Genomic DNA, 16,150 nt, shown 5'->3' on the forward strand with positions numbered 1-16,150 from the left:
AATTTTCTTATTGATGATGTGTGTGACAACCTCAATGCATAAACATTGATGATGATGATACTACGTGACCTTACCTCTCCCTAGAGGTAAGCTCTTACAACCGAGCCTGAGTTCGGGCCCGACCCAACACGAAATTTGGGTCGGGCTCAAAAAGTCAACAATTACTTTCGGGCCGGGTCGGGTCGGGCTTCAATACCGTCGGGCTCGGTTCGGGTTGGGCTGGATTTTTTTTGGAGTCGAGTCGGGCTTAAGATCTTAAGATCCAAGCCCGACCCAACCCTAACTTTTTTAATAAATATATATTTATGTATTATGTATCTCAAACAATCTATGGGTATTAAACTAAGGAATACCCTTACAAAATAAATAATTTAGGTAAAACATAGAAGGCGCTGTATGAGAAACATCCATCTACCATATTTGCTCCGTTCCCTCCATGCGTCAGCTGTATTTTCTCCTGTCACTTTACCTTGTGCAGAACACAACACATAACTGTAATTTTTTGTCATTGGTGAATACTTCAATGGACCTGTTGGTCCAGGAAACAGAGGTGATGAGAAGGTGATGGGCAGGTTTGGTATCCAGGAGAGGAATGCATAAGGACATATGGTGGTTGACTTTGCAAAAAGGATGGAAATGGCTATAGTGAATACTTTCTTCCTGAAGAAGCAGGAACATAGGGTCACCTATAAGATGGAGGCATGAGCACACAGGTAGACTACATACTGTGTAACGGTGTAATCTGAAGGAGATCAGTGACTGCAAAGTAGTTGTAGGTAAGAGTGTAGCCAAACAGGATAGTATGGTGGTGGGTAGGATGACTCTGGTGGTGAGGAAGATCAAGAGGTCAAAGGCAAAGAAGAACACAAAATGGTGGAAGCTGAAAAAGGAAGAGTGTTGCATCACTTTTAGGAAGGAGTTAAGACGGGCTTTGGGTGGTCGGGAGGTGCTTCCAAATGACTAGGCAGCTGCAGCTAATGTGATCAGGGAGACAGGTAGAAGAGTACTTGGTGTGCCATCTGAAAGGAAAGTAGATAAGGAGACTTGGTGGTGGAATAAGGAGGTACAGGAGTGTATACAGAGAAAGAGGTTAGCTAAGAATAAGAAGTGGGACACTGAGAGGACCGAGGAGAGTAAACAAGGGTACAGGGAGAAGCAGCGTAAGGTGAAAGTAGAAGGTGGCAAAGGCCAAACAAGGGGTTTATAATGACTTGTGTGCTACGTTGGACGGTAAGGAGGGAGAGACTGATCTATGGAAAGACAGAGACAGAGATGGGAAGGACGTGCAGTAGGTAAGGGTGATTAAGGTTAGGGATGGAAGTGTATTGACAGGTGCCAGTAGTGTGATGGCATGATGGAAAGAGTACTTTGAAGAGTTGATGGACGAGGAAAACGAGAGAGAACAAAGACTAGAAGAGGTGGCTGTTGTGGACCGGAAAGAAGCAAACATTTGTCAGGATGAAGTGAGGAGGGCATTGAAGAGGATGAAGAGTGGAAAGGTAGTCGGTCCTGATGATATATCTGTGGAGGTATGGAAGTGTCTAGGAGACGTGGCCGTAGAGTTTCTGACTGGGTTGTTCAACAGGATCTTAGATAGTGAGAAAATGCCCGAGGAATGGAGGAGAAGTGTGCTGGTGCCCATTTTTAAGAACAAGGGAGATGTGCAGAGTTGTGGCAACTACAGAGGAATAAATCTGATGAGTCATACAATGAAGTTATGGGAAAGAGTAGTTGAAGCTAGACTAACGGCAGAAGTGAGCATTTGTGAGCAGCAGTGTGGTTTCATGCCAAAAAACAGTGCTACAGATACAGTATTTGCTTTGAGGATGTTGATAGAGAATTACAGAGAAGGCCAGAGGGAGCTGCATTGTGTCTTTGTAGATCTAGAGAAACCTTATGACAAGGTGCCCAGAAACGAACTGTGGTATTGTATGGGGAATTCTGGAGTGGCAGAGCAGTATGTTAGAGCAGTGAAGGACATGTAACCGTAAGACAGTGGTGCAAAATAGTGGTATGAGACTGTAAAACAGTGGTGAGGTGTGCTGTAGATGTGACAGAGGAGTTCAAGGTGGAGGTGGGACTACATCAGGAATTAGCTCTGGGCCCCGTCTTGTTTGCTATGGTGATGGACAGGCTGACAGACGAGGTTAGACAGGAATATTCATGGACTATGATGTTTGCAGATGACATTATGATCTGTGGTGAGAGCAGGGAACAGTTGGAGGCGAAGCTAGAGAGATCGAGGTTTGTCCTGGAAAGGAGAGGAATGAAGGTTAACCGCAGTAAGACAGAGTACATGTGTTTGGAACCTCTAAGATGCGCTGTCCCTCTGATGTACTCATTCCTGATCCTATCCATCCTGGTCACTCCCAAATAAAACCTCAGCATCTTCATCTCTGCTAACTCCAGCTCTGTTTTCTCACTGCATTTTTCAATAAATATACTGTATGTTTTGCATTTTTGTAGTAGGTGGATCATTTTGAGTTTCTATAAGTAGCTTGCTTGCTGAAAAATGAAAACCCGTTCTCTCCACAGTCTTGAGTACTTTACGCCGTGCTGGGCATGGCACTTCTTGTTATTCGATGTATACTTTGTAAATAATCGGAAGCGTAATGATTGTATTAAACTTGTATTTGTATTTTATTCTTTATTATTTTTCTACTGTTAAATTATTGTACTGTGAGGAGTTGCCCAAAATCTCATTATAATATGTATTAGGGATGAGCGAGTACACCACTATCTGTATCTGTATCTGTTCAACCAATTAGATTATCTGTATCCGAATCTGTACTCGGAGCGGGCGGGGCTTAAACCGGAAATGGGTGTGGTTTGACCGGAAATGGGTGGCGCTTAAATCGCTACATTATTTTAAGTCTAAAATTGATATAGATTGATCACAAGTTCCTATATTTGTTGTTTATTTTAAAACTATTTACTGAATAGCCTCGAAATTCAGATTCAAATCAATGTTTTTGATCACAAAAGTAAGAGAACTATTTACAGAACAAGTTTTTTATGGAACTGAGTCAGACCATGAATATTTTTAAGTTTATGAATGAATATTTACCGAAGAGCTTCAGAATTGAGATTGAACGCTTTTGATCACAATAGTAAAGGAACTATATATAGAACGAGTAAACACCAAGTGCATTAATGAACTACATGCAATAGTAAATTATCAACTACGAAGTATGCATGAACAAGAATTGTCCATCCATCCATCTTCCACCGCTTATCCGTAGTCGGGTCACGGGGGCAGCAGCTTCAACAGGGAGCCCCAAACTTCCCTTTCCCCGGCCACATCCACCAGCTCTGACTGGGGGATCCCAAGGCGTTCCCAGGCCAGTGTTGAGATATAATCCCTCCACCTGGTCCTGGGTCTGCCCCGAGGTCTCCTCCCAGCTGGACGTGCCAGAAACACCTCCCTGGGGAGGCGTCCCGGAGGCATCCGCACCAGATGCCCAAACCACCTCAACTGACTCCTTTCCACGCGAAGGAGCAGCGATTCTACTCTGAGCCCCTCGCGAACAGCAGTGTTTCTCACCTTATCTCTAAGAGAGACACCAGCTATCCGTCAGAGAAAGCCCATTTCAGCCGCTTGTAACCGCGATCTCGTTCTTTCGGTCATGACCCATCGCTCATGACCATAGGTAAGGGTAGGAACGAAGATTGAATGGTAGATGGAGAGCTTTGCCTCTCAGCTTAGCTCCCTCTTTGTGACAACAGTGCGGTAAAGCGACTGCAATACCGCTCCTGCTGCCCCAATTCTCCGTCCAATCTCACGCTCCATTGCTCCCTCACTCGTGAACAGGACCCGAAGATACTTAAACTCCTTCACTTGTGGAAGGACCTCATTCCCCACTCAGAGAAGGCAGTCCACCGGTTTCCTGCTGAGGACCATGGCCTCAGATTTGGAGGTGCTAATCCTCATTCCCGCCGCTTTACACTCGGCTGCAAACCGGACCAGTGAGCGCTGCAGGTTACACGCTGATGACGCAAACAGGACCACATCATCTGCAAAAAGCAGCGATGGCCAGGCCACCAGGCCACCAAACTGTAAAGCCTCCTCACCACGACTACGCCTCGATATCCTGTCCATGAAAATCACAAACAGAATTGGTGATAAAGCGCAGCCCTGGCAAAGGCCAACAGCTACTCGGAACAAGTTCAATTTACTGCCAAGAACCCGAACGCAGCTCTCACTTTGGGCATACAGGGATTGGATGGCCCTGAGGAGAGGCCCCCTCACCCCATACTCCCACAGTATATCCCTGGGGACTCGATGATACGCCTTCTCCAAGTCTACAAAACACATGTAGACTGGATGGGCATACTCTCAGCCGGGGGCTTGTGAGTATCCCCACACCCGCCCTGCGCCTCATGCCTGACGCAACTCCGGAGTAAAACAAGGTCCAACCCCTATCCAGCAGTTTGGATCCAGAACCGAGGCTATGTGTGGAGGTAAGCCCCACCAGATCCAACTGGTATTGCTCCACCTCCAATACAAGCTCCAGCTCCTTCCCCGCCAGTGAGTTGACATTCCACGTTCCCAAAGCCAACTTCTGCCGCCTGGGTCTGGTCCGTCGTGACCCCCTGTTGTCACTGCCACCCATATGGCAGCGCACCCGACCCCATCGGTCTGCCCTGCAGGTGGTGGGTCCACAGGGGTGGGAAGAATCCACGTTGCCTTTTCAGGCTGAGCCCGGCCGGGCCCCGTGGCAGACCCGGCCACCAGGCGCTCGCTGACGGGCCCTCCGTCCAGGCCTTGCTCCAGACTTTTGCCCCGGGCTTCCTCCGGGAAGGGTCACATTGTTCCCTTTCCGATTTGTCATGGGATCTTCTGAACAATTCTGTCTGGTCCTTCACCTGAGACCTGTTTGCCTTGGGTGACCCTACCAGGAGTACAAGACTCCCGACAACATAGCTCCCAGGATCCTTAGGGCACACAAACCTCTCCACCACGATAAGGTGATGGTTCCTTGGACAGACAAGAATTTTCATACTTAACAAAACTTCAGGATTCCCTTAGACCAGTGGTCTCGAACCACCGGGTCGCGACCCGGTACCAGGTCACGGGACATTAGAGACCGGGTGCCACAGAAAGTTTGACTATTTTTTTATAGATTACCGATCTGAAAATGTTTTATTTTGAAAAGTGACGTCTATGTGGAATAACGCACAGACGAATGCATGCATCTGTCCCGCTTGACAGGTCTCGGTCAAGTGACAGGTTAACCCTAAATTAAGCGCCCACAACTGCACCAGTGTTCTGGATTAAAGTCAAGGCAGATTATCCTGAGATTGCCCAAAAGTATCGAAATCCCTGCTTCCATTTCCAGCCTCCAGTCTTTGTGGAGCGGGATTTTCTGCAGTGACCGTCAAGAAAACCAAACTGCTAAGTAGACCGGACGTCCGGAACACACTTCTGGTGTCATTTTCTCCCATTACCCCTAGATCAGCGGTCCCCAACCACTAATTCTCATTATTGTAATTATTATTATTTGATTGACTTGTTTGCCCTTTTATTGGAAATGATCAGTATTTCTCCTACATTGAATGCACTGATTGTAAGTCGCTATATTTCAAAATAAACCTCATCAGTGCAATCATTTCAATGGAGTTTTTATTATAATTATTTCTTAAAATTATTTTGTTTACAGAGATGTTGATTATCAATTTATGAAAAAAAGGTTGTTTATTGTCTGTTGATGTCTGCATTTTACATAAAACCACTGCGGATGATTTATTATTAGACTACAACTGACCTGGCGTCATTAACGATTATCGAGCAAATGAAGGCCGGTCCGTGAAAATATTGTCTTAGATGAAACCGGTCCGCAAAAAAGGTTGGGGAGCACTGCCTTAGACACACATCTGGGAAAAGTCTTTCCCTCCCTGAACTTCAACCCAAAACTGTTCCTGCTAAAATGTGTTCAGTTCAGTTCAGATTGTCAGATCTCAGATGAGGAGTCTGGTAGGGAACTCAAACTTGACACACCGGCCATGTGCTTACCAATGGCGCCCTCACAGAGCATGCTTCAATTGCATCCTGTGTTTATGTCCTGTGTCCACCCCCTGAGTGTGCTTGATCCCAGCCTGCAGGCCATGTCATGTATCTCAAACAGAACCGAACGCCGTTAATGTTTCAGCGTATGGAGCCGACCTCCGAAGGAGGAGCCACAGAGGGACTGGGCGGCCAAGATCTAAACGGCCTTGCCACCAACCAGCTTGACAACCTCAGCAGCTTGTGAGTGACTGGACATGGTTGGGAAACTTGTTTATCATCCATCAAATTTGTGTGTGTGGGGTGGTTCTTGAATATTTCTTTAGTGGGCTGGTTAGTTTGTCATGGGATCTCACTTGTGAACTAACAAATTAACTGTTTAATCCCTGATTTGACTGGTGTATCTATGGGTGTCAGACCTCCAGAGGGTGGCATGACAGAGAGCCAGTCGTGGGTTACGACCAAAGCCCAGGAAATGTTCCAGAAAACAAGTAACTGGAGTCCTGACAGACCCTATCATGACGATCTTCACAACAACCATCACAACCTGCAGGTATAATGAATGCAGACAGGTATTTTTTCCTCACAAAATAAATCTGCAACTATGCTGCTTACATTCACTTTATATATTCCTACTGTTGCACTGCATATGCTACACATACTGTATCTCTTAATCATCACATTTATGACACAGTCACAAAAAATGGCAGACGTTTTGTTTTTTGAATAAATTGTAATTTGGTAAGTTTCTTTTGCCAAAAGTGAAAGTAACACACACTTTTGAGCTCTCTATCTAGACTTAAATTAAGAAAAACAGATGAACTCTCAGTTGGTTACATACCTGAAGCAGTCCCATTTATCAAATGAAACTGTGCACAAAGAAAAGTTACACTGTGGTTCCAACCTCAATTCAAAAGTTTTGTTTTTAAAATACACTTTTCAGCCAAGTTTCGTGAAAATCTGTCAAGAAGTTCATGCATGATTGATAAAATCAATCATGCAAAAACTGAAAAGTTAAATATTGGAAAGATTATGGCAAATCTCCCATGATACAGAACAAACCTACATATCTGTTAGACAGCATCACTCATTCTCCACCCACAAAGTTTAGTGTAAGTGGTTCAGTAGATTTGAAGGATTTAAGAAAATGTGAAACATATTCTGATATATTCTGTGTCACTGACTTATATAACTAAGAAGGAAATTGTATGGATACGTCCATTTATATGACCTTTTAATGGCATTAATGTGTTCTCTGTCTACCTGTGGTTAGAAGTTTTATGAAAGTTGGTCTGCTAGTTTTTACAAGTCTGTTCTGGTTGTCGAAAGATTGAGAACTATCACCTTCCTAAATTTCACTCCATTGTCACCAATACATCTTATATAAGTCTATTTCTATGTTCTCTTTTCTTTATGCGAACCGGATTTTTTCTTCAATATCATGTTTTATTTTCACACCTCCCTTCTTTTGATTTAATTTTAATTTAATTTGATACACTGTTATAATCCCCGAAGGGAATTAGTTTTTTGTTAGTCAATCAAATCAAATGCATGCATATTAGTGTGTACAGGCCCCTGTAATACACACACCACACACCACACACAAGGGGGCCTGTAGGCATGCAACAGAGGTAGAGTGGCAGGCAGCTCCTTCTTGGTGCGCCTCAAATGAGCAATTTGTAAAGGGGACGGCACTTTGCTCAAGGGTGCCTTGGCAGTGCTCCAGAGGTGAGCTGACACCTCCCACTGTCAGCTCACCTCCGGGTTTTTTTTGGGACGGGAGCGGGAATCGAACCGCCGATCTTGAATCATGGGACGACCCGCTCTACCGCCTGCTTTACCACTGAGCCACTGCCGCCCCTAAAGACGATGGTTGATTTTCATTCTGGTGATTGTGATTTTCATTCTTCGTCCTCTTTTGGAGTTATTGGCTTGGAGTAAGTTCACGTGTATGTGATATACCCATTTTTAATCCTCACTGCTTCCTTGCTTTTCTTGGTCTTCTGCGAAAATCTTTCTCCTCCAGGACTTCATCTGTGTTATCAATGCTATGACGAATGTACCTGGGATTACGGTATATGGATTTGGAATTATGCCAAGGACACTTTGGAAAGAGCCTTTTGAGTACTTTCCTGTCCCACTTTTGTCTTAAAATATGTTGGCTTTCAAGGGAACATTTTATTATCTTTAGTGATCTAGCTGTTGTAATTAAGACTTAATTATTGCTTTGTTCAGCACATTGTCATACATGGGAAGTGCCTGGATTAATTGTCTATGGTTCGTTTTTCAAGATCATCACATACACATCTAAATTACATTGTATTACGTACTATAAAAAAAAAGTGATCATCTTTATTCTATATCAGAGTTAACTTTTTATGGGACACCTTTACTCTTCCATGTTCAGATGTTCTTACTATCCATGTCTAAGACACATTGTTTATGTTTAGGGTGCTGACAGACTGAAAACATTTGTGTCAGACATCTGACATTTGGTGACACTTTTGTGATCATTTAGAATTCAGCAATGTGGTTTGAAAGCTCATATAATGACTTTATCAGTACAAATCAAAATGTTTCTGAGACCTAACAGTAATTTGTAATGCAATAAAGACTCCAATAGCAAAGACACAATAACACAATTGTCTTTAAGTCAAAATTTTGATAAGAAAGGAAAATGTTGCTTTAATGATAAATCATTACATCCATTTCATACAACCTCCACCTTAGTTAATGTTGTAGATTAATTACTCACTTGCAAGTGTCCCCTCCCTCAGCAGACAGTGGTCACGCCCCATCTCATTGTGTTTTACAGACAGTAGAGATGAGGGAGATGGGGCGGGATAGGTACTCCAACACTGAGCACTTTCATCCAATGGATGGGCATGGGCGGACCCTCTCCATGCCCCGCCTCTCAACAGACAACCAAGTGAGCACCTTCATTCCATTTCCATTCTCTTTTTTTTCACCTCTTAACAGTCAGGATAGTTGAAATAAATGTAAAACAAAGATGGTCTCTCTTTGCATCTTAGACACAAAAGATTTGTTAATTTTTTTAGAATTACATTTTAGAAGTTTCTAAGATTTTTAAAAATCTGTCTTGAAATTTTTTTTGACATTTTTACATTCTTTATTTGTTGTTTTTATGACTGTAGTTACTCTCTGTATGTGAAACATTTCACATAATGTTTTGACAGGATGCAAAGAAGCAGTGAGACTTGTAAATTTGTCTCCATCTGTCTGTCTTAATGTTTGTATTTCCTTCCTCCCATCCTGCCACCATCCATTCACCTCTTTTTTTCTAAACCATGAACTCATCCCAACCAATGATCTGCTGTTGCTCAGTTTCCGAGCAGTGCAGCAAATATGCCTGCTAATATTAGAGTTGAAAGCAAAAGTGGTCGGAACACTGAATAAGTATTCCAGATATGCATTTAACTATAGATGAACATCTGGTCTTGTTCCCTGATACAGTTTCATTCCTTGGTCTGTCCCATGTAAACTAATCAAAAATGTACCAAAAAATGGCCTCTAAATACTAAAACAATATCACAGTGTTAGAATCTGATTTCTTGATCACTGACTGTAAAATCTGGTCGAACAAATATCTTCAAAATGTTTGCTGGCTTTGGCAGTTTGGAAAATGAGAGGGAATTTATTCATAATTTATAGGAACACGGGAAGAATGAAGATTGAGGTTTCTTAGTCTGTAATATATTTCTGGATCTTCACAGTAGACCAGCATTACAGCTTTCTTCTAAATAACTGAAGAAAATGTTTGTGAGACAAGTAAAGGTGTTCAGTCAGAAGTGGTGCACTGGTGATGAATGTATGCATGATTTTAGCTCCTATTCAGCTCAGCTGTTTACAAGAAGATAGTAAGCATTACTATTGTTGTCTCTCCTCTATGGTCATTATTTGTCTTGCTACTTGTACTGAGTGATGATGCAAGAAGCCACATAAATTCCTCTTAGTTCAGACAGTTCTCAATATAGTCAACCGGCCACAAACCTGACATGCATCCAATCTGGGACCACATATCAGGGTGGTTCAAATCTGATTTGAAAAGATTGCATTTTTTTATGTCACACCGATTTTATGTCACTGATTTGGTCACATTCAGTTACAATGGGAAAACTGTGTGGAATATTATATTATGGTAAATATTTTATTAATTCATGCTCTCATGTTCTTGAAGATAAGACAATCGTTAAGCATCTCTTCTTCAGCCGCTTATTCGAAATTCGGATCACATGTTATGCTGGAGCCTATCTCAGCTGGCATACACTCTGGATAAGTCTCCAATTCATCGCAGTGTCACACAGAAAGACAGACATCCGCTCACACTCGAATTCATAGTTACTAACAATGGTTGGTGTGAGTGGAGTTGAATTGGAGTGAGCAATTCACTTAAGTTGCTGTCGTTGCATTTTTTTTGGTGATGGGAGGACGCCAGAGAACCTGGAGAGAACCCATGCAGACATGAGGAGAATTTTACAGACTCTGTACAGAAAGGCCACAGGTGAAATTGAAGTCAGCACCCTCTTGCTGTGAGGTGACAGCATTACCCACTGCCATGGTGCAACCCAAATATTTTCTTTTCAGTTCTTTACATTTTGAAAAAAAAAAAATAAGAAAATGCTGTAATACTGTTTTACCGTGAAGCTCCAGACATTAGTCTGTCCTTTGGTATGAGGTGAGTGGATAGAGGTGGAAATGGGTCCAGTAGTACTTACTAGTACACTGGAGTACTTACAACTGCTGTTTTGAAACACTCTTCCATTGCAGGTACTGGTGCAATACAAGTCAAGGTGTCACATTTTTTCAATTGCTAGCAACCTTTGCTTCATGCTATTGTAAATTTTACAGAACACTGTCAGTGAATATGTCAGGAAACAAACACTGTCACTCACATTAAAATACAAAACATCAAAAACAGAAAACATTTCATTAAAGAAGTCTCACCTGCTGTTGAACTCTGCCGTCTCTCAGAAAGAGTCAATATGATTTATGGCAAAGATACAGGTTTCGTCTTTGTCTTCATCTCATGCCACTCTTCTCTCTCAACCAAACTGGCTTTTTTGATCAATATTTCCCGTTGTAAGCTTTCAGCTGCGAATGTCAGTCAGCTGATTGGAGTGATTACTACTTAATCTTTAGCTTTTATTTTATACAATTAGAAATCAATGTGGCTTCATCAGAAATGTAAGCATTCCTTTTTGATTGTGTTTTAAACAGTGTGTTACCTTTTGAAAATGTCCTGCATAAGTATACTGTAGTGTTTTTGTGTGAATAAAAAAAAACTATTTGTCAGTTTGCCACTCTAACAGACCTCTGTTTCACTGACTAGGTGAACACTTCATTTTTAACCATTAGATGTTAGCAATTGAAAAAAAATAAGTAATTCAATGACACTTGGAAGATGTAATACAATGGAAGGGTAACCATATACAAATAAGCTACTGTATGTATGTGTGTGTTTTATATACAGTATATTTATGTGTGTGTATATGTGTGTCTGTACACTTTAACTTACTGCCTTCTAACACTGCTCTGCCCTACAGAGAGCTCATGCTGTCTCGGTAAGTGTGTACGTGTGTGTGTGTGTGTGTGTGTGTGTGTGTGTGTGTGTGTGTGTGTGTGTGTGTGTGTGTGTGTGTGTGTGTGTGTGTGTGTGTGTGTGTGTGTGTGTGTGTGTGTGTGTGTGTGTGTGTGTGTGTGTGTGTGTGTGTGTGCGCATACATATTAACCGTTCTAAAGTTAGCCTTACCTTCTCTCCTTTATGATTTCATCAGATGTACCTTCCTCAAAATTCCCTTTATCACTTCCTCCCTTTGTATACATCTCCCATAAATCTCCCACTTTTTAATCTCCTATTATCTAAAACAATTGCACCTAAATATATGCTAATTTTGTCCTCCTTGTCCTGTGTCTTTTGCTTTTTGTCATTTTCTACATTTTTTATTCTATTTGATTGCCTCACTCAGTCTGTGTATGTATGTGTGTGCGTGCGTGCGTGCGTGCGTGCGTGTGTGTGTGTGTGTGTGCGCGCGCGCTACACTGCTCTGCTCTACATATCATTTCTGTGTTTACCTGCTTTGCAGCGGAGGAGACACAGGCCTCGTGGAAATAACCTCAGTGTATGTACCTCTGTACTGTAGCTGCATTTCTCTCATCTTTGTTGAGGATTTCTCCTCTCTTTCGATCATTTCTCAAACTGAATATGCATCACAGTATATTTTTTGGCTTTTTACCCCTTGTGAGATGCCATATGGGTGGGTTTGACCTGCAGATCAGATGGTTGTCTGAGAATATTCCGTATCACATACATTTTCATGTCCCTATCAAAGAAAGCAGCCCTGTCCATTCGTCCATCAATTCATGATAGGAAATAGTCTCACTGTATCTCTTCGGTATTATTTTCTCCTTATAATAAATAAACATTCTTTAATTGCCAGAGCACAAGCTTTATGAATAACAATAGCAACCAGTCAGATCTGCCAATAATTTGGCCCAGTCTGAACAGAGCAAGGTCCGATTTCAAAACTTGCTAAAACAATGTAGACAGTCAGCCCTAAAAATTGGACATGAAAGGGAATCTGATTGGAATTAGATTTGCCTGCAGTCTGAACGCAACCAAAGGTAGGTTATAGCAGTTAAGGAGTCTCCCGATGGAATTAGGATGATATCAATAATAGTGATTGTTGTCATGAGTCCTTATAAGAGAGAGTGAGCACATGTATGCATTATTATGATTTGATCTACAGTATCTCTGTGAGCAGGTTTGGACTGAGTTTCCAATTTAGCAGGATCCCAGGTTTAGTAAAAATATTTCTCTCTATTATTACTGAAAATATTTTTTGATTTTGATTAAATTTACTGTTCTCAAGTATAATCTTTTTCAGTGAATGTGTACAGGGTCAGTTAAATAGCGAGTGAAATGTACTTGTATATCTAATTTCTAGCCTTACCAATCACTCAAAGTGCTATGCAAGTCTAGCAAACATTCATGCAGTCCTACACATTCATATGCCGGTGGCAGGAGCTATAGTCCAGATCTCACAGCAACCAAGAAAACTAAACTCAGTATCTTCCTCAAGGGCACTTCGACATGTAGGCCAAATCCCAACTCCCAATCTACTCAACCCCTGAATGAATGATTGCTCCTGCCTTTTTGACATTTGTCCTCAAAGCAGTTACTAGGGGTAGCAGTTGAAATCATTTCTTTAAGAGATGGTGTGCCACACATCATATCATCAGTAGACAAATGACATTATGGTTGAAATTATCACACACATTTATGCATTGAATACGACAGTGTTTTTTGGTTTTTGGTTTTGATTTTTTAGCTGCATTTTTTTTTTTTGCTTGAAATCAGAGGCGGCAGTGGCTCAGTGGTAGATAGATCGGGTCGTCTTATGATTCAAGATTGGTGGTTATATTCCCGCTCCCGCCCAAAAACACTTGGAATGTGAGCTGACAGTGGAAAGTGTCAGCTCACACACAAATTTCTCATGAGGGGTGCACCATGAAGGAGCTGCCTGCCACTCAACTTCCCCTTGCATGCCTGCAGGCCCCCTTGTGTGTGTGTGTGTGTGTGTGTGTGTGTGTGTGTGTGTGTGTGTGTGTGTGTGTGTGTGTGTGGGTGTGTGGGTGTGTGGGTGTGTGGGTAGGTGCATGGGCCTGTACTCACTAATATGTATGCATGCATTTGAACTACTAACTAGAGTGGGCCTTCTTAATTTCCCTTCGGGCATCAGTAAAAAAAAATTTTTTTTTAATTGGATTACGTGCCAGGCTTGCTCAAGTGTCTCTCAAACACACAAAAGAGTTAAAGTACTGTTGATTTATACCATTATAAGCTAGAAACAAATATGACTTAATATGGAGGACAGGAAAAAAAAAAATCTCTCATCTACAATTTTCCAGTTCCGATTGTGTTGGAAAACTAAGCAGCTCAACATTCTTATTCATTATAGTTTTCAACACAGAGTAGCATTCTTTGGGAGGCTGCAACATGAGAAATAAATTCATGTCAAGGTTCAAGTTGTATAAACGTTTTGGAGAGCATATGCTTTCAGTAACTTACTCAAACTTTAAATTTTATTTGCATGTTGCTAATTGCAATACACCCTACCATACGTAAAACTTTTAAAACCATTCCTTGTGTTTAATATCCTTTTAACCTGAGATCCTGCTAAATTTGTAAAGGCTAAGGTGAACAAATTGTTATTTTTAATTGCAAATGGTTCTTAATCATACCTCAAGGGACGCATTTCATGTTCTCTTGCATCAGACATTTGCAGTTTGACATAAAAGTTTGTCTTTTCTGTGACTTAACAGAACCGTTTGATTGCATCATGCAGTAAATTCGACCCACATGGTACTCCAAGCTCTTTAAAGAATCGGTGTCCCACTCATCAAAATTCAGATGTTCTTTTAATTTTTTACCTACTCTGCCAGCTTGTTTCAGCCATCTCATCTTTCTTTTTGTGTTTCCTTCTTCTTTTCTATCTCTCCCATGTCTCGTTGTATTGAGATAACTCTGCTCTCCATTGTTTGTGAGTGTGTGTAGTTTCTGTGGAGTTCTGCTTGTATGCAGTGTGTGTATGTTCTCTGTGTTATAGTTTGTTGCATCACTGAAGATCAAATAACTATGTATGGCAAAAGCATGGGCTGACATGATGTGCACTGTTGGCATCGACTGGGAATTTGCAGTGTGACAGCATGTCATAAGTTGTGCATGATGTGACTGACTTGAGATTTAGATAGATGTAATACAATGAAAGTTGTGTTGTTGCTTGAGGGAAAGCTTGTTGTTCCCTAGTTTGAATTCTAAATGGTGGACTGACTGTTGGACATTTATGAAGTTGGATGGATTTGTTTCAACAGGTGTTTAACGTGAAAACAAGTTAAGCCAGTACAACGTTTGAATACACAAATCCATAAGTTCATAGTGTTACTATCAAACAAAGACGGTTTTTATGTGTGTGTGCGTGTGTGTGTGTGTGTGTGTGTGTGTCTGCGTGCGTGCGTGCGTGTGTGTCAAGTTAAAAGGAAATATATTTGTACAAACCTGGCCATATACAACTGGAAGATCCAATGTTGTCCCAAAAAATCCCATCATAAAGCATAGCGAAGTGTCACCATTCCTTATTTCATGTATTTTGGCTTTGAAATTGGATCCAAATTAATATCAGGAATTCTGACTCATGGCCAGATGTGAAGGGTTTACTGAATTTTTGTACACTTCACTGCAAGTTCAACTGCTTAATTTAAAATATTATTATGCTGTTCTGTTTTGCTTAAAATATTGTAGTTTCTGCAAGGGAGCATCTAGTGTTTGGTTTTTATTTTAGGTGCTACCCACAAAAAAGAGATGCTTGTAGTCAACATAAGAAAAGAAATACAGTGGTACCTCTACTTACGAAATTAATTGGTTCCAGAAGAAATTACGTAAGTAGAAAATTATATAAGTAGAGACGCGTTTTCCATGCAAATGCCCTAATCCGTTCCAAGCCCACAAAAATTCCGACATAAATGTTTTATAAAGCATAAAAATGCATCAAAACATGTAACAAATACATGTTACGATTAGATTATTGCACAATAAATGAGAGTTGTGCATAATGTAAAAAATAAAGAATAATGACGGTCATTTACCTTTTAACAGCTGTTCCCATTGTTTTTTGCCCTCTTTGGTTCATGCGCTCCTATCTCATGATGCTGAACAACAGAGTGAATTCCAGTCCTCCTTTTGAACTTCTCCAGCCACCCACACAATGCCTTAAACTCCTTAAACTTCCTTTTGTTTTAATAACATGTCGATTGTAGATTTCTGGCCATATTCTTTGGCGAGATCAACCAAACGTATCCTTTTCTCATGCTCTTCTATTATCTCTTGCTTTGTTTGTATGGACAAAAAAAACCTCTTTTCTTCGTCTTTTCTTTTCCTCTTGTCTCCGTCACTTTCTCGGGGTCCATAGCGAATATGTACTGACATTATATTATTAGTTATTATATTTGCGCAAAACTATCAGGCTATCTCACGGGTCGAGTGCCGAATGCCGAGACACTCCTAGGGCACCGTTCTAGCTCCACGCAGAGGTGGAGTGGCATCCCTCTTAACCAATGGGATGCCAGAAA

General features: G+C 41.4%; 1 protein-coding gene across 1 annotated transcript in view; it reads left to right on the forward strand.

The window, feature by feature from the left end:
- cacna1ab (calcium channel, voltage-dependent, P/Q type, alpha 1A subunit, b) overlaps nt 1-16,150 on the forward strand; it is a 185,752-nt gene that overhangs the window by 160,082 nt on the left and 9,520 nt on the right. Inside the window, exons 42-46 of the mRNA XM_068320925.1 lie at nt 6,126-6,247; nt 6,422-6,557; nt 8,820-8,933; nt 11,569-11,586; nt 12,109-12,144. Of these exons, the coding sequence (XP_068177026.1) occupies nt 6,126-6,247; nt 6,422-6,557; nt 8,820-8,933; nt 11,569-11,586; nt 12,109-12,144 (426 nt within the window). The remainder of the gene's footprint in view (nt 1-6,125; nt 6,248-6,421; nt 6,558-8,819; nt 8,934-11,568; nt 11,587-12,108; nt 12,145-16,150) is intronic.

Source organism: Antennarius striatus, chromosome 8, assembly GCF_040054535.1.
Source record: "Antennarius striatus isolate MH-2024 chromosome 8, ASM4005453v1, whole genome shotgun sequence".
Taxonomy (NCBI): domain Eukaryota; kingdom Metazoa; phylum Chordata; class Actinopteri; order Lophiiformes; family Antennariidae; genus Antennarius; species Antennarius striatus.